Source organism: Vulpes vulpes, chromosome 9, assembly GCF_048418805.1.
Source record: "Vulpes vulpes isolate BD-2025 chromosome 9, VulVul3, whole genome shotgun sequence".
NCBI classification, from domain to species: Eukaryota; Metazoa; Chordata; class Mammalia; order Carnivora; family Canidae; genus Vulpes; species Vulpes vulpes.
In genome coordinates this window covers 21,470,207-21,492,670 of record NC_132788.1, presented here as the reverse complement: position 1 = coordinate 21,492,670, position 22,464 = coordinate 21,470,207, and the positions used below count along the sequence as shown (strand labels likewise).

Genomic DNA, 22,464 nt, shown 5'->3' with positions numbered 1-22,464 from the left:
TCTTCAGAATCGTGTATCAAAAAGTCTACTCCACATTATCATGTGAAAATGTTAGAGCATCTCAACTGCTCTTGACAGGTCCAAAACTGAACTTGTGAACTGCCCCTCGTCCAGTTTTTCCTCAAATGTTCTTTGTCTTAGGGAGAGGGATCCTGTTCACCTGAACCAGGGCTGCCATTCTCGCCACCACCTTCTTCTTCATTCCTGCATCTCCTGTCCATCAGCAAAACCTTCATTTACATCTCCTAGATTCTCTGGATTATAATCACTTCTTTCCGTAGATCATAGTGGTTAAGAGTGCAGGCACTCCTCCAGAGGTGGGGTGACTGGGTCTGAAGACAGCCTCCACTACATACTAGTGATTTGCTGCACTACTCTGTACCTTGTTTCCTTATGTACAAAATGGAGATCATATAGTATGTGCTTCATAGAGTTCTTTTGAGAAATCAATAAGATAATACATATGATGTGCTTTCAAAGGGGCTAGCTGCTATCATTACCACTGCCACCCCCACCATAATCATCCTCGTCACCACCATCATCATCATCTATCCTCACCATCACCGCCACCATCACCACCAATACCATCACCACCACCATCATCAACACTACCATCACTACTATCCCACCATCATACTGCCACCACCATCATCCTCAACATATCACTAAGATCATCATCATCATCATTACTGTCATGGCTCCACTCATAATCTAAGTTACCATCATCTCTTATCTGGATCACTGCAACAGCCACCTAACATCTCCTTGCAACCATTCTTGCCTTTTTCCAATCTATTTTCTACTATGTAAATCAAGTGATCTTTTAAAAATGCAATCTCATGTCATTCATATTTTTAAACAATGTCACTGGCTTCCCACAAAAGATAGGATGAAGCCAAAAATCTGTAGCATAGTTTAAATAGGAGCCATGGGCATCTCTTAGCCTCAAACCTGCCATGTACCTTCTCACTTCAGGACCTTTGAGGTGCCATTCTTGACACTTTCCTCTTCCTCGTTTTTGTGTCTCCTGTCCTCTGCCAATACATCCTAGGCTGCTCCCTCTGCCACCACCACTGTTCCTCTTTCGTTCCCTTTATGATCAAAAGTTCTCTGAAAATTGGTTATATTCGCTATCTCCACTCTCCAACCAACTTTACAATGGCTTCTAACCCCCATCTTACCATTGAAATTGCCCAGCGAAAGATCATGTCACCGGTTTCTGAAGCCAATGAACCTATTTTTAGCCTTATCTCACTTGACCTTTTTGAGCATCCGACACTGCTAACCACTCTTTCCTCAAAGTTTCCTCTGCCTATATGTTGCCTGCCTGCTCTCTTGTTTTTTTTTTTTTTTAATCTTTCCCTAGATAACTCTTTTTTTCCTTCACCTGCCCCTTTTTCTCGACCAGCCTCTTAGAAGTCACTTTCCCAGGATTTCCAAATTGCAACTCCTTTTCATTTGCTCTACTCACCCTTCTGTGGGTCATCCCATCCATTCACATGGTACCCATTGCATAATGACTCCCAAATCCTTCTCTCTGAGTCCTCCCTCCCTCCTGAGCTCCAGGCTCATGTGCCTCCACAAGGGTGTTTCATAAACACTTCAAACACAACCCATGTAAAGCTGAAATATCAGAACGCCCTTCCTGTCTCTGTTGGTATCTCAATGAACGGCCCCAAAACCCATTCAGTTACCCAAGCAAAAGTTTGAGTCATTCTTGTCTCCTTCCTTTCTCTCCCTCCCTACCTCCAGTTAATCATCAAATTCTCTTAACTCTGCCTCCTTAGATGCACTCAGATGTGTTGACTTGTCTTTGTTCCAATGCCACTCCCTCAGTTCAGGCCCTCATCATTTCCCGCCTGCACTATGGCCACAGCTCCCTAATCCATCTCCTGTCTCCAGGCTTTCCTCTCTTCTGCCCTTTCTGTTCTGCTGTCAGAGTTTAGGGAAAACAGATTCCTAAATGATTTTCCAGAGAACTGGTGGTCCACCCTTTAATAGATGGCTCTTTCTTTCTTTCTTTCTTTCTTTCTTTCTTTCTTTCTTTCTTTCTTTCTTTTCTGACTTATTTATTTATTCATGAGAGACACACAAAGAGAGAGGCAGAGACACAGGCAGAGGGAGAAGCAGGCTCTTCCCAGGGAGCCCGATGCAGGACTCGATCCCGGATCCCAGATCCCAGGATCGTACCCTGAGCCAAAGGCATACACTCAACCACTGAGCCATCCAGGCATCCCTAAAAGATGGGTTTCTCAGGCAAATAAGAAATGGCTTAGTTCAGAAAACATCCCCTCTTTGGCCCTTTCTTAGTGATCCACCATGCATATCAGCATATTTAAGGTTCTGAGAAGTCCTGTCACAAAAGGTCTGTTTGGAATTGTTTAATGAAGGATTTCCCAAACCCCTTTATTTTTTTTTAAATTTTTTTATTATTATTTATTTATGATAGTCACAGAGAGAGAGAGAGAGAGAGAGAGAGAGAGGCAGAGACACAGGCAGAGGGAGAAGCAGACTCCATGCACTGGGAGCCCGATGTGGGATTTGATCCCGGGTCTCCAGGATTGCGCCCTGGGCCAAAGGCAGGCGCCGAACCGCTGCGCCACACAGGGATCCCTGCCAAACCCCTTGCAGGACACTATATACTATTTGAAAACATCAATCTCATCATCTTACTTCTCTGTTTGAAAATAGGACAGATAAGTGGATAAATACTAAAAGAAGACAAGTTGAACTTAATTCTATGAGCAAGGAAAAATTCTTAGAGATTCCTGAGGTGGGGGGATGACCCAATATTCACACAATCAGTAGCTTTCAATGATCTAGCTCCTACGATAAGCCAGATGTTTCTCATCTAAACCTTACAACACAGCCAAGCATGGGCATAATCCCCAAGCGAGGAGACCAAAGCCATGTTGGTTAAGTTTTGGTCCTACAGTCATATAATCAATAAGGGTGGAGCAGTATCTGGCTCAAGGTCTAGGTGGCTTGAAAGCCATGGCTGTTTGCCTGCATGACAGATGAGAAGTAGGAAAATCAAAGGTTCAGACATAAATTCCTAGAGGCTATCATTTCTTTCTTTGTACTTCTTCACCTTTGTTCTCACATGCAGATAATGCCTTGGGTACTAGCCACTCCTCTTAAGCTTGGGGCTCATTGCCCTTGCTGTAGGGCCCACCGTATTTTTTTTTTTTTTCCGCTTATGCACTCAGCAAGTCATCAGCTCCAGAAAAACCACTCTCCTGCTTAAAAACTTTGTTTCTCCCAAGTGCCTGTTCATGTCCAAATCTCTCAGCCTAACATTCTAGCTCTGCTCTTATCCACCATTGACTATCCTTTCTGATCTTGACTTTGACACTTTTCTAAATATTACTCATTACCCCAACCAAACTATGCACTGTTTAGCAGCCCCCCGTGCTTTTGTTCCTGCTCCCTCCTCTTGGAAAGTACCTACCTTTTATGGTCCCTTTTCACTGTAATTCTGTAGAGCAAGTCCCAATCTGGGCCAACCAGATGCTCTCAAGCTTTTAGCATAAAAGGGCAGGGAAATGGCTCTAGACTTGGAAAGCAGGTTAACTTCTGAAAATTAAACTAGTAAAACCCACAGTGGATGGCATTGGCTATCTGCGAAGATGATATACCCAAAGGAAGCTTCAAGAAGTAGACAGCTAAGAAGATATGAAAACATTTCCCTGGAAGGGAGGAAGAAGGTGCCCAGAGCTTACCCTCAGGACACAAATCTACCTACATGTCTGGAACCATAACGTGAGCAAATGAGACTCTTATAAAATCAATGATTGGAAAGAGAGGGAGTAACTAAACTGTGATCAATTGTGATAACTGGCCAAGGCAATGACTAATCAATTACATTCTGCTCTGGTGTATTGAAGCATGGCATGTGCTGTAATGGATGGAAGGCAACTATGGAGATTGCCTCCCGCATCGCTAGGAGAGACACTCACTGAGTTTGAGGGATACTGGCTTTTGGGACAGGGGAAGGATCAGTGATGAAGAGTTTGGAAATAGTTCATCCAGCTTTCCCAAACATTGATAGTTTTCCCAAAAGTCCTCTACTTCCTTTGTTCAAATGACAAATCCATCAAGCCACTTTTTGAAAACCAGTTTGGCTTTCTTTGACATCATCAGAAAGGGATACTCTGGGCTGTAGGAAAAGGATTTCCTTGTTGTCTCTATCTCATGGGGTTGTTGGGAGGATTCAATGAGGTAATGTGTGCTGAGGAGTAAATCTAAGCTGTACACAGTAATTATTCAATAAATGCAAGTGTTTAAAATCGACCATTATAGGGACAGAAGCCATTGGTTAAGCATCTGCCTTTGGCTTGGGTCATGATCTCAGGGTCCTGGGATTGAGCTCCATGTTAGGCTCCCTGCTCAGTGGAGAGTCTGTTTCCTCCTTTGTCTCTGTCCCCCCACTAACCTGTGTGCATGCATGTGCACACTTCCTCTCTCTCCCTCAAAGAAATAATTAAAAAAAAAGTCTATCAGTGTATTGTAATTCTGCTTTTAATGACAAGTTCTTTTACATTTGTTTGAGGTGAACTGGCTTCCTGGTTTCTAGGTGTTGTGATGATGGTGGGCACCCAAACCCACAAAACAGATTCCATGGCCCTGGATGAGAATGAGCCAAAGGAAAGTACTGCCTCATAAAGAGCCTGGCAACCATTCACCTGGTCTAGGGCATCTCTCGTTCGTTATCATCCTCCAACCTCCCTTCTCTAAGTACTGAGCACATGTCTTACAACATTTTTGCTCTATTTTCAATGCAGTCACTTCTGTATATCTTTAATTTCAATTCTATCAGAGTGTACACTCCTTGAGGGTGAAGACTCTTACATCTCTTGCAGAGCTTCAAATGTCATAAATCTCTAATGAGTTGAAACAAGTTGAAGATAAGGCAAATCACCTGGGGTTCAAAAGAAGGCTCTAAAATCTGCCCCCCTCTTCCCCTACCGTGAGGTTGGTTGTCAAGCCCTGGAGAGGAGACATGGTGCTATAGGCTGAGAACGTCTCTCCAGGTGATGCCAGCCCAGGGAGCAGATAGAGGGGATCCTGCTAGGCTGATGGGGGACTGCTCAGCTGCCCAGGAAGGAGAGGGTGACAGACAAATGGAGAGAGCAGGTCCTGCCTGCCACACTCACCTGGATCTCGGTGTGCACAGTGCATTTAACCAGTTTAAAGTTCTTCCCAGGGTTGAAGCTGTTGCTATAGAAGCAGACCTTGAGGATCCGCACGTCTTCCTTCTCCACGTCTACTGGCACCACCACCATGGACTCTGGGGGGCCTTGGGGACGACGTAAGGTGCCCACCTTCACTCGGCTCAGGGGCTCGGACACCCCAGACATCCTCTCAGGCCGCAGCTAGGACCGGCACATCGCAGTCCTGTGGAGACAGCAGAGGGACAGCCCTGAAATGAGTCCGAGGAGGCCCACATGCCTCATGCCCCAGGGACAGCACCCACCAAGTGCCAGGACCTAACAAACCACACATCCCCCCATTCTCAAAAACTCCCCTAAAAGGCATCCAGCTTTATGCACTTGGGGAAGCTGAAACACAAAGGAGCAGTTCGTATAAACATCCGGGTATGAACCCAGGCCCTCGAGCTCCCAGGCTGTGAGCTCTCTCTTCTAGAAGCCCCCCCGCTCTCCATCACATTTCTCCTCCCACACCAGGCTGCAAGGCAAGAGGCCCACACTTTTCAGAGGCAGCTGTGAGAGGAGGCGGCCGCAGCATGGTTCCAAGGCACAGCTGAGCAGAGAAAGCAAAGAGTTAGACACTAGAAAATAGCAGGAAAGAAACAGGGACAAGAGAAGAAGCAGAAGTAGAGAATGGATGGCTTGGAGGGAGCTGGAATGAGCAATACAGGAAAGGGCCCATGTGGGGGGCTGGTCCATCAGCTGATGGTGTGGTCTGCCCCCACTGGCAGCTGCCAGCCCGAACCTTCTGGAGAGGCAGCCTCAGGCCCACGGGAACTCATCATACAACCCATAATCCAGCACACAGAAGAATTCAAGAGGACCAGCACTCCCACAGCCCAATTCAGGAGGTCTTTCTGCCAGGTGGGAGAGAGTTGGGCAGGACCCCTAGAACACCCAGCCCGGTTTGGATGGGTTTGGATGGCACTCTACTAGACTATCAGAATCCCAAGAGTCTTCAGTTCTCCTGGAGTCCCCACAAAATGGGGAGTTGACTTCTTGATCCAACACAACCCCATGGGGTTTACTCTGCACTGGTCTAAAGCAGGGTGCCCCAAGGAAACAATAGGAAGGTTTATCTGATGATGCATGGTATCAACCTTGGGTCCACATTAGGCCCCTGGGAAGCTTTTAAGAAAACCTAAATCCAGGTCCTGTGCCCAGAGATGGCCACTGAGTTGGCCTGTGGGGAGGCCTGGCAATGGTATTTTTAAGTTTTCAAAGATTTTTCTAACATTTAGCCACCTTTCCAGGCTAACCTTAGCTCTCATGCTGAATCCACTCCCTTCTAATAAGAGGCTGTGACTCTAGGGGCACAATATTAGACCAAGAGTTGAGGGCAAAAGGATGGAGCTGGCAAGGTGAAAACACAAATGTAGAGGCAAATATTTCAGAAGCAGAAGCAAAGTTATGTTCACTTGTCACACTGTGCTAGACACCAGAAGGGAAGATGGAGACAGTTATTTGCTTCAGGAAGTTGTTCCTTTTATTTATGTCTATGCTTTTAATATTTTATTTATTTATTTGACAGAGAGAGAGAGAAAGAGTATAAGTAAGGGGAGCGGCAGAGGGAGAGGGAGAAGCAGGCTCCCCACTGAGCAGGGAGCCCAATTGTGGGGCTTGATCCCAGGACCCTGGGATCATAACCCGAGCCAAAGGCAGACACTTAACCAACTGAGCCACCCAGGTGCCCTGAGTTGTTCCTTTTAAACAGCCAGTGGTATTATGAGGGCATGAACGAGATGTTGTGAGGAGCAGGGAAGTAACAGGGCATGCCCCTTCCATCAGGGGCAGGTAGACAATGGGGACAGTACACCACTCCGAGTCCAGAATTTGGGACAAGACAGGTGGAGAAAAGAATGACCAGTCTACTTTATTTTGGAGGCCAATATATATTTTTAGAAGTATCTGTGCCATGTTTTTCAATAAAATATCAACTGGACATGTCCTGTGTGCCAATCAATACTGTGCTATGTGCTGAGCGTGTATCTCAGTTTCCCTACACCCTCAATAAGGAGTCCAGAGGAAGTAGCTTGAGAAGCAATCCCAGGAATCCCATTTAGGGAGGGGGGGAAATGAGTGACAGGGAAGGGAAGATAGCCAGAGGAGGGTTATCAATAGAGTTATTACTTGGGCAGTTGCAGGGCCATCCTGCTGGGACCCAGGCAGTGCTGAGGAGCCATTCCACCCAGGACAGGGTGGGCAGGGGGGCTCGGGGGCATCTATACACCTCCTCTTACCGTCGTCATTTGCAGCATTTCCAGCCAGTTTTACACAAAGGCCAATCAGACATTGGAGCCAGAGAAAGTCCTCAGGCACAAAGATGCAGATGCTGGTAGGTATTAGTAAGGAGGAGGATTAGTCAAGGCCCAAAGGGTATTAGATGGGACAATGACAGATCTGCTCTAGGATGTAAAGATGAGGGAAGGGTGTCTTGCCCCTAAAAAGCATACACTCTGGTTGTAGAGAAAGGTGCACACACACACACACACACACACACACAGTTCCAGACATACATGTAATTGATCTCAGATTCAGGAACTGCTGTGTCTGTCTATTGAGCCAGGAGCCCCATGACCCCTGGGATCTCTTTGTATAAACTAGTTTTCAGGCAGGGACTTCATGATGCAGTTTTGTAAACCAGGTGTTGGGGCAGGAAGGAAATGGAGTGGAGCATGGCATCCATCCCCATGTACCAGATGGAAGCCAAAGGGCCTATGTTCCAAAGGCCATTTGGAAACCAGGGACACAATCAGTGCTGTCATGTTGACCAGTGGGGGCGTGGACTCAGTGCTGGGAAGAAGGACTCTGCCCACATCTGCAGGTTACACAATATGGCTTTGGGCATCCACAATGAAGGGGATGGGGTGCCACTCAGGAGATGCCCCCAGCCCAGACAGCATTCTCATCCAAAGGGTGCTAATGCCAGTGAGCATATGGCAGACATGCCAGGGACGCCCTGAAGCCCTGGAGAAGAGGTTGAAAGACAAGAGTTAAGTAGAAATAACATGTCAGTAAAAGTCAAAAGACCTGGTGCGGCCCATAAGCCCCCCATTTTTACATATTACGCGCGCCACTGGCTGAAGTTAAGAGTGATGCCAGTAAGCCCTTTCTGACAGGCAGAACAAAGAGCAGAGATAGAGCAGGTTAGTGAGAAATCTTTGCCAGGGACAGGCCAGGGCAAAGTCCGGCAGGTGGAAAGGGATTAGACCCCCATAGTGCTTTTAGCAGCTTTAGCCAGTGGTGCAATGAAACGTGGTGCTTTTCAATTCGAGCAGGCAAGAGGATGTGAGCATGTGATAAGGACATGGAGGAAGAGGAACTCTCATTTATTGTTGGTGCAAACTTTGGAAGACAGTTCGATGGTTTCTTACAAAACTAAACATATTCTTACCATACGATCCAGCAATAGTGCTCCTTAGTATTTACCCAAAGGAGTTGAAAACTTATGTCCACACAAAAACCTACACATGGATGTTTATAGCAGCTTTATTCATAATACCAAAACTTAGAAGCAACCAAGATGTCCTTCAGTAGGTGAATGGGTAAATAATCTGTGGTACATCCAGACGATGGAATATTATTCAGTGCTAAAAAGATATGCTCTATCAAGCCATGAAATGATAGGGAGGAAATCTAAACGTATCTAACTGAAAGGAGCCAATCTGAAAAGGCTACACACTTGATGATTCCAACTCTATGACATTCTGAAAAAGACAAAACTACAGAAGCAGTAGAAAGATCGTGGTTTCCAGGGGTTAGGGGGAAAGAAGAGATGAACAGACGGAGCATAGGGATATGTAGGTCACTGCAAATACTCTCTGTGGGATGTTATACTGATAGATAGATAGCATTATACATTTATCCAAACTCAGGGAGTGTGTAACACCAAGAGTGAACCTCACATAAACCATGGACTCTGCGTGATAGTGATATGAGGGTTATCAATAGAGTTATTACTTGGGCAGTTGCAAATGTAGGTTCATCTATTATAATGGATGTACCACATCTGCTACTACTACTACATGTACTATGGTGGGAGATGTCCTCAGTGGGGGAGGCCGTGCATGATCGTGGACAAGGGTATATGGGAAATCTCTGTACCTTCCCCTCAATTTTGCTGTGAACGTAAAACTGGGACAATAAATAAAGTCTGTTAAGAAAAAATGTAATGATGAGAAGCCACAGCGGGATTGTTGAGTTGATCCCTTCTTACCCAGACTATGCAGTGTCCAGCCCATGTAGGAACTTTGCAAAATCATTTGTTTGCTCAGGATCTACTTTTTTTTTAAAGATTTATTAATTTACTTTAGAGAGAGAGAGAGAGACAGAAACAGAGCTTGCATGGGAGTTGGGGTGGCTGGAGGGGTAGGAGTCAAGGGAGAGAGAGAGAGAGAATCTTAAGCAGACTCCATGCTGAGTGCGGAGCCAAACACAGGACTTGATCTCATGACTCTAAGCTCACGACATGAACCAAAACCAAGAGTCAGATGCTTAACCAACTGTGCCACCTAGGTGTCCAGATGTCCTTCTACCTTCAGCCTGAGGTAAGTCCCACAGGTCTGTCTTTAACCCTTTGCAGTAGTAACCTCTGGCTATATATTCCAGAAGTGTAAGTGCTTTGTAGCACCACCCACCCTTGGAGATGGGCAGGGAAGACGGTGTCCATTATACAGATGAGAAAATGTAACAAAGTTGAAGCCATCTGGTCAAGGATTCCTGCTTGTTGAGTAGCAAACTTGGATCCCAGAGCAGATTTGAATTCAAGTGCAAAGTTTTTCCCACTTTCCCATCTGCCTTTGAAGAAGGCACTATCTCTTGATACTACTGAGGTTGGCACAGACTCCATGCAAGGAGGAATGTGTCAACTTGGCACTGACTATCCCCAGCCTGTGAAGAATCCTGAGGTCCTCTGGCTTAAGGAGCATTACCTTCCCCAAGCTAGGACTCAGTCATGAGAGTCCCTGGGTGCAGGACTCAATATGTTTGGTTAAAGGACCGGGGTCCAGAAAGGTGGTGCCACATCTCCACTGACACTGGCAACTTCCTCAAGGGCACCCCAAACTCCCACCTGTCAGCACTGATCTGCAATGGACTGCTAAAGGATCCCCCAAAACTCTCTGGGGCAGAGTAACTAAAAGGTGTGTGAGGAACGCTGCAGCCACTTGTCTTTGGGGAATTGGAGAACATAGCCCTTGACCTGACGGACAGACTTCTCTCACTGTCACAGTGAGAGCTAGCTAGCTCATTTTCTGGCTAGCGCTAAAACCTTGGGCCAGCTACTTAACCTTTCTTGGCCTCATTTTCCTCACCTATAAAATGGGGCAATGCTATCTGCCCTATTTTCCTTACAGAAGGTTTGTGAGGATGAAGTGCAAAAACATAAGCGAAAATACATTATAAGCAATAAGGCTGAGCACAAACAGAAGGCTTTATCATCATTGTTATCACTTGCCTATTTTCCAAAATCTTGTCTATCTATATTCCCCATATCTTGTTCCCCCTGCCAATGGCTCCCCAGGGACAAAAAAAAAAAAAAAATTAAATTAAATTAAAAATAAAATAAAATAAATAAAAGAAAAGAGAAAAAAAGAAAGGTCAGATTTGCAGCAGTTGTCAATTTCTGTGGTGTAAATATTTCCATTATGGCTAATTTCAAGCCACCAGCATATGTTACTGAACACAGAGTTGAGAAGATACGAGAACAATCTGATGACTCTAGCTCCTGTTTCTGACAACAGAACTTGTCTTCTAGATCTCCAGATTTTGCCTAATTACTTGAGTTTCTCATCACTTGCTTGTCTCTATTATTTTAATGATCCCTAAATCCTCTGACTCTTAATTTGTGAACCAAAGTGCTGCTCCTTTATCCAGTCCAGATGCGGATGCACAACCTGGCAGTCCCTCCCAGCATCCCAGCCTGCCCCAGGCCCCGTGAGCAGTGTCAGAGGAGAGAAAGTCCCATTGCACCAGCGGAAACCCTGGCTCTGAGCCATCGTGGGCTCCAGCTCCCCTTCAACTCGGATCTGTCCAAGTCCTAGTCAAAGAACAACAAACATAAGGAAATAGGCTTAAATTAAAACAGGAAAAGTTTTGATTGGCTGTAAGAATGTCTCAGCCAAAATCTGGAAAGGGTAGCCAGGAAGGCTGTATAATCTCTGAGTCCCAAAAGTCTTCAGGAAGAAAATAAATGACACTCTTCCTGAATGGCAAGACATTCACCTGCTGAAAGGAAGGGGTCCTGAAGCAGGATTAAGCCCCTTTAGATCCTCTGGAGTTACCACTGGACCCAGGACTGTGTTCCCAGCAGGAGAAGATGACAAGGTCAGAGGCATCAATATCACAGAAAAATAAACCTTAACACTTCAAGCCATTGTAGGGTAATGTTGTGCCTTTATTGAACACATATTGTGTGTCAGGAACTGTGTAAGTAATCTCTAATTCTCCAGAAAATTCTGCAGGATAGGTTATGTTAGCCTTATACCCCCAAAAAGGGAATCTCAGAACTAGTGAGAGGACCTTGTCCAGATCACACAGCTGGTAAGTGGCAGAGACATAAAGCTACCATGTTGCCTCACTCTGAAGTCCATTGGGAGTAATACCCCAGATTGCATGGCGAGGAAACCCCAAGGACATGAGTTTTAATCTCAGGGTCAGGTGAATCAGATATGTGTGCCTTCTCCCTGACATCATCCCACATTCCTGACTAATGGTCCCCTCTTCATGCTCCCTCAGATCATGGGCAGAACTTCTAATCCTCAAGATAGTGAATTTGACTTTCAGGACTCCCAGCATCCATTCTCACATCTGATTCTCTGAGAGGCCAAGTTTCCATATTAAATGCCAAAGACTAGAGGGTTGGTGTCATGTCCTGCCATCATGCTTAGGGGGTACCAGCTTTGCCAGCAACTGGCTCTGAGGTCTCAAGACAACAGGTCGGATAGGTCAGAGTTCCCAAACAGCAGTCAGTAGGTGGATGAGGGCCTCCGATGTTTTCCAGTGACCGTGGAGAAATGGGAAAAATAAGGACACTATAGAGAATTTATCATAAAGCTCCATGTATTCTTTTTGAAGGGCAGGCTTTTATTCTAACATTACGTCTTTCTACCCTTGTTGGTTTTCCAATGCTCATTTGTTTATCAAGTGACAATGACAGTCTTTGGCAAATGACACTGAAGCTTGACCTCTCAGAGAATCAGATGTGAACACAGATGCTGGAAACCTGAGCATAAAATGCACTGTCTCAAGGACTACAGGTTCTGCCCAGGATCTGAGGGAGCATGGGAAGGGACCATTAGTCAGAGAGGTGGCATACTGTCAGAGAGAAGGTGCGCTCATCTGCTCACCTGACTCATCAAACCTGGGTTTAAAACTTGTGTCCTGGGGCACCTGGGTGGCTCAGTGGTTGAGCATCTTCCTTTGGCTCAGGATGTGATCCTGGGGTTGTGGGATCAAGTCCCCCATCGGGCTCCCAGTAGGGAGCCTGCTTCTCCCTCTGCCTATGTCTCTACCTCTTTCTGTGTGTCTCTCATGACTAAATAAATAAAATCTTAAAAACAAACAAAAAACTATGTCCTCGGGCTGCCATGCCATTTTGCACTTCAGTCAGGCAATACAGTGGTCTTAAAGCCTCTGTCACTGCCTGTTTGTGTGATTCAGACAAAGTCACCTTGCTAAGCTTCAGTTTCCTCTCTTAGGGGTTCAGGTTAACATTACCTATCCTGCAGAATTTTCTCGAGCATCAGAGATTGCTTCTGCAAACTCCCTGGCATGTGTATTTTCTTTTTTAAGTGCCTGTGACTTGACCGAAGAAAGAATCAGAAACTCAATACCAGTCCCTACTTGCCAAACATGAGACTGGCCCAGTGAATCCAGGATCAGCTCCTTCCATCTCCACTGCTCTGATGTTGCCTTTGCACCAACACCCAACTTCCTCCATCCACCTGCCCACCTGGAAAGCTCACCCCTACCTACCACTCTCTGTACACATATAGGGCCATCCTCTGTCCTGAGAACACCTCAGAAGCATGAAGGGAAGCCTCACAAGAGACTGTCACAATACAAGCCCTTGGGATCTAACAGAAGCCAGAATGTCACGAGACATACTTTATTTCCACTCTGTCTCTGAGTCACTTCCTCTCGCTGTTTCTACATCAACGAAATGGGGAACACATGCCTTTCCTCTGCAAAGGCCTGCTGAGAGCAGCCACTTAACTAATTGGCAGTGACCTTGCTGTCTCAGGGAGCCAGGCCTGCGTTTCTGGGCAAGCTGGTCCCTTCTGGAGACACGCAATGCAAGCCCTCCCTCCTTCCCGCCCACCCACCCCCTGAGCCCAAGCCCTTTCAGCCCCCAGTTCCCAGGAGGCCAGCGTGGTGCCTGCTCCAGGTCTGCACAATCCATCACTTGGTTAATCCCTTCCCTTCGTTCCAAGCATCCCTCCCCATTAACTCTGGAAGGAAGGAACCAGAAAGGTTGTGATTATCCTCAGCTATAATTCAATGCAATTCAAAAAGCATTTATTGAGACTCGACCACGTTTTCAGCTTGCCACCCCCACACATTACCCACTCAGGATCATTCTGTAGCCAGCACCTACCAACCCGGAGGCCAGCTGACGTGGGACTGGCTGTCAGGGGGGCAGACGGAGAGCAGCAGAGATGCATTACCCTGCCCTTCGTTTTCCTATTCTTCTTGCTAGTTCAAGGACTTGGATTCCTCGAGCTAGGCAGATTCTTCTTTACTTTCTAAGATTTTATTTATTTATTCATGAGAGACACAGAGAGAGGCGGAGACATAGGCAGAGGGAGAAGCAGGCTCCCTGCAGGGAGCCCAATGTGGGACTTGATCCCAGGATCCCTGGACCATGCCCTGAGCCGAAGGCAGACGCTCAACCACTGAGATACCCAGATGTTCCTAGGCAGGTTCTTCTTACCTCCTGTGTGACCTCTCAGCTCCACGGCTCCCCCAAGCCTTGATAAAATCACCTGCACCTTGCTCCTTATTTGCCAGTTCATGAGTGATCTTGGCTGGCCTGCTTTTGTCTCTCCTCCTCCCTTCCCCCTTCCTCCCTCCCTTCTCCTATTCTTCCCTTTTCCTCCCCACCTTTCTGCCTTCCTATGTTTTAGGAGGCTTGCCAGACTCCAGAGATATGCAGATAAACAGAAGCAAGAAGAGGGTCCCTGTCCCGCAGAGGCTCATAATCCAATAAAGAGAAAAAAGATGAACAGAAAATAGCCACAGCATATGAGGTCTAATAGGGGCCCACACTTGGTGCTTGAGGAGCACAGAGGAGCATTTGCTTATGATCCCTGGGATCTCAGGAAAATGTGACACAGCAAGATCAGAAGTCACGTGACGTGACATAAGGCTGGCAAGGAGGGTGCTGACGGGTGTTGGGAAATGAGTCAAGATGGTGGAGAAGCAGGGGATCCCTGGGTGGCTCAGCGGCTCAGCGGCTCAGCACCTGCCTTAGGCCCAGGGTGCGATCCTGCAGTCTCAGGATCGAGTCCCATGTCGGGCTCCTGGCATGGAGCCTGCTTCTCCTTCCTCCTGTGTCTCTGCCTCTCTCTCTCTCTCTGTCTATCATAAATAAATAAATCTTTAAAAAATTAAAAAAAAAAAAGATGGTGGAGAAGCAGATTGTCATTTAAAAGGTATAATCCTGGCAACAGGATGAAGCACAGGTGTGCCCTGGGAGGCAGCGGGCAGTTCTGGTGATGAAGCCCTGGTCCCTGGTACACAGCTGGTAAGGCAGGGGAAAGGCGAACCTGATTTGTGGCCTTTGCCAATGTCCCTGGTGTAAATGCTTCCATGGCTGACTTCAAGCTGCCAGTGGGACTTTGCCCAAAGTAGATTTGGGGAAAAATAGGTGCTGTCAGATTGTGAGAGCTGGTTCTGGCATCTGCCTGAACAGGTGGTTGGGCAGGGGCGGTGGGGCTCATTTCAGAGTCATATCTCGGAGGACTTGCCTCCAGCCTGCCTCCAACCTGACCCTTGACCCTCCACGTCCGGTCCTGCAATCTCCCCACCTGGCACTTCAAGACAGCAATGTACAAGGTGCACGGAAGCATGAGGTTTTAAGATGTGCTTCTCCCTCCAAGGAGCCTCTGTTACTCTCCCCTCTCCTAAAGGTTGTAATTTTCAAAACCACATTCTTGTCATCTCTAACCCCAAACTAAATTCTTCTCCAGCTTCTCCACTTTGAGTCATGATCTCAACTTTTTCCTTTTCTCCCAGCCTTTGACGCCAGCTAATCTCATTTCCCCATCTGTGTGCATGACAGAGTTAGCTGTTGAGCAGGGAAATTTGGTACCGTGACGAATCAGGGCTTCAGTTGGGTATTTTATTAAGTTCTTCCCCATTTTCTTGAGAGGTTAATGAGGAGAGCAGATGACAAGCAGGCAAATTCACAAGCAGTCAGGTGGTTTCTCCATCGACTGCTGATGGAGCATCTATATTCACTTGGGGACTGATTGCTATTTTAATTGGTCCTTGTTCACACCTTTTAATTTGGCATTAAAGAGCTTATGGTTATCAGACAAGAAACTCTGGGTTAAGCACAGGATTGGGAGAGATTGTGACTTTAATCACAGGCCACGGAGGACCCCTGAAATCTGCACAGGTTGGTGAGACATGCCATGGGTAACAAAACACAACTGGCTAAATGAGATAAATGTGAAGTTCCTCACATAGATTAAAAAATAAAAAATCTTCCCCAATCTGGGATGAGGAAGATGTGGTTTAGCAACAGCATGCGTTAAACAAAAACGGGGGTTAGGCCATCTGTGAACTCATTGCTAGTCACTATGAAATGGCTGCAAAAAAGATCAGTGCAGTTTTGAGGTTACTAGAAAATCCCAAAAGGACAGTGGATTTCTCTGGGGCTCTGCACACATCAACAACACTACTGGCCCAGGGATCCTGAGGTTTGAGAGGCCACATTCTAGGGGGAGGACATTCAGAGCCCTGGGAGCCTGAGGACTCTGTCATGTGACACAGAAGAGAAGGGAGAGTGGAGTCCTGTGGAGTGAGGACAGGATGCTGGTTCCAAATGGTTGCTGGGCTGCCATGCAAAAGATGGACCCAACTCTTTCATCCAAATCAAGGATTTTAAAAAGTGCAACAGGGGCTCCTGGGTGGCTTAGTGGTTGAGTCACAACCACTCACTCAACTTCCGCTCAGGTTGTGATCCCAGGGTCCTGGGAATCGAGTCCCACATCGGACTCCCCACAGGAAGCCTGCCTTTCCCTCTGTCTATGTCTCTGCCCTCTCTGTGTGTCTCTTATGAATAAATAAAATCTTAAAAAAGTGCAACGGACAGACGGGAAGGAAGAGGATGTGTCGATCCTCTTTACATGTGTCGATCATATACTTTCCAGAGTACTGCACTTTTGCTATCTTTCTGGTATCTCCCAAAGCAGAAGTCACTCCCATTTGGAGGATGAGAAAAAGCAACTGAGCAGCTTGTCTAGGCTCACCTTTCTTAAGTGGCAGAGGCAGGATCAGAACTCAGATTTCCCATTTTAACCCAACAAATGCAAGTTTGTGCCTACAGTTCAAATTCCATCAGTGAACCCACCCCTCTGGGCTTTGTCTGCACACATCCAGGTTATTTCTGTGCCGGACAGGATAGCTCAGATGAACACTGCTTTTCTGTGTGGGCCTACTATTCTGCTCAAACAAAAACTTATATGTTAGCTCATCAGTTCCTAGCCATGCAACCTTTGATATATTAATATGTGATAATGATGGCAATGTCAACTTTTATTTTTAAGTTATCTCTTAGGACACATTTAATAAACAGGTTAAAAATTGATAATAGTAATTGACAGTAAAAAAAAAAAAATTGAGCACTTTTTTTTTCAGCCAGAAAGGACAAACCCAGTACTAACAATTGTCTCCCTCATCTATTACCTTGAAAACAGCCAAAACATCCTTTTGAAAAAGCTTCTCCACCTGCCAACCCCAATCTGCTCCTCTTCACAAATCCAGTACACAAATTTGCTTTATGTAAACAGATAGCAAAACCGTTAAACACGATGATGGCCCCCATCTGTACATTGCAGCAGTCAGCTATCGTTTTAATGTGAATTGGATAAAACAGCAATTTAGGTGCCCTGTCAAGCAAACAGGATGCCACTTGTGTGTGAAAAGACTTGAGGAAATTAAAAATAGATGGAAAAATCCTCAGGAGTTAAAAATGCTAATGAGAACTCTGAGGTACCACTACAAATCTACTAAATAAGCCAAGATACCAAGAGAAAATAATAAAATCTTATGTTTATGGCCTTGAAATGAAATGGGTACAATTACCTGTTGCTTCAAAACTGGGTTTCTGGGGGCAAGCTGGTTAATTATAAAGCAACTCACACATATAGACCTGGTCTCCCAACTTTGGGAAATGCAACCCGTATATCTAAAGGGGGAAAGCATGGGTCATTTGCACAAAGATGTTCTTATCTGTACTATTTATAGCAGTGAGATAGTAAAATCAGAACAAAATCCTCAGGGCACTGCTTGGGGTACAGGGTATTCTAGGCACTATCGATAATGATCAACTCTATGATTAAAATATAAGCAGTAGAAATACATGAAAATATTTGTATAAAAATATGCAGTTACAGGGAGTGAAGCTTATATACTGGTCATAATGACAGAAAAATGCATCTACATTTAAATATTTATTTATTTGACAGAGAGAGAGAGAGAGAGAGAGAGAGAGCACAGCAGGGGTAGCAGTAGGCAGAGGGAGAGGGAGAAGCAGGTGCTCCAAAGAGCAGGGAGCTGGGTGCCATGTGCGGCTTGATCCCAGGACCCTGGGATCATGACCTGAGCCAAAGGCAGACGCTTAACCAACTGGGCCACCCAGGTGCCCCAAAGTACATTTATATTTAGAAGGACAAAGAGATAAAAGATCTTCAGCTCTTTTTCTGTTAAATAGGTTAAATATATTAAAAACTGGAAGCCAGTCCTCTCTCCATTGTCCACTCCGACTTCCCTGTGTGACACAGTCCTTCTTTCTGCACTCTGCATGTAGCTCAGAGAGTGGCCAATTCTCTGGCCCCAAAGCAAACAGGCCCTGGAAATCCAGACTTCTGGGTCCTTTCTACAGTCAGTATTGGGGTGAATCGTGTAGAGTGAAATGTCAATATAATCTGCCAAGAGAACCCCAGTTTTACAGAGAGTTTTCTCTAGCTGCAGACAATCCTTTAAGAGAGTAGTCTTGCTGGGAGCCTTGCCCCGCTGCGCCCTGAGACCCTGAGCGTGTGTCCTCTTCCTTCCTCCAGCTCTGCGCTCTCACCAAGGGGCTCCCTTCAGAGAACTCACAGCACTTCCTAGACTGACCCTGGGCCAACACCTCACATGCATAACGAGCATCCTAACACACACCTAAAAGGTAGGTATGGTTATCCTTCATCCCAGGGATGAGGAAGGTGAGGCTGAATGGAGTGACTTCCTGAAGTCCACACAGCAGAGAGCAGAGCTGTGGCTCAGATGGAGTCCCAAGGGGCACTGGGTGCAGGCTCTTTGCCCCCATACCCTGCTGCAGGGTCCCAGGCTGCCCATGAAGGAGGCCCGCTTAGCCCACAGACATCCCCAGGGTACTGTCCTTAGGGGCTCTAGATTTTTTTTTAAGATTTTATTTATTTATTCATGAGAGACATAGAGAGGCAGAGACATAGGCAGAGGGAGAAGCAGGCTCCTTGCGAGGAACCAATGAGGGACTCAATCCCAGGACCCCAGGATCATGACCTGAGCCAAAAGTAGACACTCAGCCACTGAGCCACCCAGGCGTCCCCTGAGGCTCTAGATTCTAATCATGTAAAGGATGGACTGTTGGACCTGAGACATGGTCTCAAACAGCGCCTGGTCCCATGGCTTCCTCACTCTGGCCGTGCGCACATGGATCAGTATATATATATTGACAAAGACTCTCTCCTTGACCAAATTTCAGGAAGGCTCCTTTGAGTCCTCGGCTTGACTAGGCCTAAGCTTTGGCTTCCATGTCTATCCTCATGGAGCTTATCTTTAGCAAGAATCCTGGTAGGTGGGCCTCGCCAGAACTCCCCACCTTCTACAGCGGATCATTTTAATATCTGATCAAATTTCTTACCCCTTCCATCCCCACCCCCCTGGTAATACCTGATTACCCTGGCCTGCCTTCAGCAGCAATTTTATTAGGTCCATTTAGAGAAGAATTAACCTACACTCATTGCAATTTTCCATCCACTGATCCCCTACCCTGCTCCTTGGCTATAAATCCCTACTTCTCCTTGTTTTCTATTTCTTTCCCCTACTGCAAAACCCCATTGTTGTAGTCCTCTTAAAGTCTGTCTTACCACTTTAGCAAGTATCTGAATAATTGTTCTGTAACCATGGAGACATAAATAGATGGATATATTGCAAGGCTCGGTCCCACCCAAGTAAGTGGAGACCTCTGGGGCTGGGTCCAGCCGCCTGTGGACAGCAGGGGTGAGGAGGGCAGGTGGAGAAAGCAGGTTTGGCCCTTGTCTCACTGGAGAGAATGGAGTCTCAAAGAGGCCGACATGGGAGGACTCTCAGCTGGGACCAAGGTCTCTTGATTTCCTGGCTGTGGGCCTCTCACTACCAGGACAGGTCACACAGAGTTACGATCAGTTCTTTCTCTTTCTCTTTTTTAAAGATTTTATTTATTTATTCATGAGAGACACAGAGAGAGAGGCAGAGACACAGGCAGAAGGAGAAGCAGGCTCCTCATGGGGAGCCCAATGGGAGACTCGATCCCAGGACGGTGGATCTCGCCTTGAGATGAAAGCAGATGCTCAACCACTGAGCCATTCAGGCGTCCCACAATCGGTTCTCAAATACAGGACTGTCCTGGGTGTTTCTGAGGCTCCCATTTCAGACAGAGCACAGTAGTGGTTTCTGTTTCATTCTCTTGTTGTTACCCAAGTCCATTATTGGGAAATGGACAGAAAGGGAAAAAACAGGTGGTTTCAGTTATTCAGAGCTCAAAAAATTGGGGGGGGGGACCTCTGGTCTTTTAGAGCTCTAGCCATGGTTGAGAATGCTGAGCATAGTGGCAGGAAACCCCCACCCTAGAGCCCTTCTCCTGCTACCTTCCCAGCCAGTACTCCAACTGGAGGAGGATCTTTCTCTTCCCCGGCTAGAAAAAACCAAAATAAAACATGAAGGGAAAACCCAACCCCAAATTTTCTGAGCCTGAAGGAAGGCAAAATTATCGTGACCCCCATCCCTTTTTTAAGATTTTATTTATTTATTCATGAGAGACACAGAGAGAGGCAGAGACACAGGCAGAGGGAGAAGCAGGCTCCCTGTGGGAAGCCCAGTGAGGGACTCAATCCCAGGACCTCATCATGCCCTGAGTTAAAGGCAGATACTCAAGCACTGAGTCACTCAGGCATCCTTACTGTGATCCTTTTATTTATTTATTTATTTTATTTATTTATTTTTTTTTACTGTGATCCTTTTAAAAGAGCTATGGAGGGAAAGGTTTCATGCACCTGAAGTCAAGCTTAGAAACTCAGCCAGGTGGCCAGGCTGGGGGCGGGGTGGGGAAGAGCTGACCTGTAGGCTCCACTGTGGGGCATTGTTTGAGTAGGAGGCCCTGAGAATGGGGGTTTATGAGCTCAGCAATGTGCCATCAAAAAAAAAAAAAAAAAAAACAAGGAATAGAAAAAGAAAAAAGCAATGCAGGGCATTGCCCCATAGGCCTGCTGCCTTGTCACTGAGGCGCAGAGCTCTACTCCTAAATTGATTCTTGTCTGCCCTGAAAGGTAATTGATAAGGAGACCACTCAGGCATAGGCAACCCAAGTGGTCTAATCACTCTGAAGATTATACGCACGCACGCTTGCTACACAGATACGCCGCCATGGCTGACACTGGGTTGTATGCAGAGAGACATAGAGAAAATAAATGAGCTGTACTAGAAAGGTAATTAAGTTCTCCTTTTAAACTGATTTGGCCTCAATGATGCATAGTTCTCAAAAGTCACTTTGGCTACCTGAACAGATGTATTTGAGCCACACCTGAAAAGAATGAGGTGCCCGCCACCTACTTTGGGCCAAGGGTGTTCCCCGGCAGCCTGGTGGGGAGCGGGGAGCCTCCATCTGGGGTTCTGGGCCTGTGGAAGTCATGAATCTGGCTGCCCGCCATGTTGGGGATGAGTCTGTGTTTGATCTAACAGTCTACAGCCCTTTCTGCCTTGAATCTTATTTCATTGAGGTTTCCGAAGCATACAGGAAGTCAGAAAAAAGAACAGCAACCCATTTCTCCACAGCTTTACCACAGGCTTGAGGCAGGAGGGAGAGAGCGCAGCAGAACCCAGAAAGTGCTCAGTGTCAGAGGACAGGGAGGGGGTGAGGGGCTGAGGGGAGGGGGAGGGAGCGCTGGGGCCTTCCCGTCCCACAGGGTTGAGGCCGGAGGGCCCTGTGTCCACAGCTGGGTCTCATTCCTTATGTGCACACACACAAAGACGATAATATTTAACCCCTTTGAATCACATTCAACTTCAATGCCAGAATGATCCTTTAATAACTTGACCAAGTCCCCTCACCTGCGGGGACCTCAGGTTTCTCATCAGAGAAAGTGAAGAGATGAGGGGATAGGAATGTGTTTCCAACACAGTCTTGAGCATGAATATTTCAAACTGCTAAACGTGATAGCCTCCTTCCTGAGGTGGTTTAACTCTGCATTGTCTGGCAGAAAATGCTTCAATGTTTGCAGAACCCCCAAAACACTTTTCAGGGGACCCTGAATAGCAAGGTAAAGCTGGCAGGACCAGAGTAGCTGCTTCCCAAAGTGCCTGCTTGGATCTCAAATTCTGGGGTCTAAAATCATTGGCCACACAAAGCCCCTGGGTTGTTGGAGGAGAAATTAGAAGCTCAGAGAAAAAAAAAAAAAGAAGATATTATCAGAGATATTATCAAAGATAATATTATCAGAGATATTATCAGAGAAAACAAGGCAACAGAAATGACAAACTCATCACTGGTGAGAGTCAAAGGCTGAAGGGGCTTATAAACGATCTGGGGTTTTTTGTGTTTTTTTTTGTTTTTTTTTTTTATGTCCTTTGTTTTATAGATGAGGCCAGAAATGCTCAGTGACTTCCCCAAAGATACAGAGCTGAACTTTTGATTGTGGGGAACAGGGCAGGGGCCCCCCTGAAGGGTACAACCACAGGGCTGAAGTCTTTGTTGGTAGCACTGTTACCCAGAGTAAATCCCCTGGCAGGTGCCAAGAGTCCAAGTGGT

At 46.4% G+C, this 22,464-nt stretch overlaps 1 protein-coding gene across 3 annotated transcripts in view; it reads right to left on the bottom strand.

Annotated features, from left to right (window-relative positions):
- The window catches only part of PTK2B (protein tyrosine kinase 2 beta), a 138,786-nt gene that overhangs the window by 56,242 nt on the left and 60,080 nt on the right, over positions 1-22,464 (bottom strand). For all 3 annotated transcript variants that reach the window (XM_072719531.1, XM_026007887.2, XM_072719530.1), the window contains exon 2: positions 5,157-5,397. In XM_072719531.1, coding sequence (XP_072575632.1) covers positions 5,157-5,360 — 204 coding nt within the window. In that variant the 5' untranslated portion in view covers positions 5,361-5,397. The remainder of the gene's footprint in view (positions 1-5,156; positions 5,398-22,464) is intronic.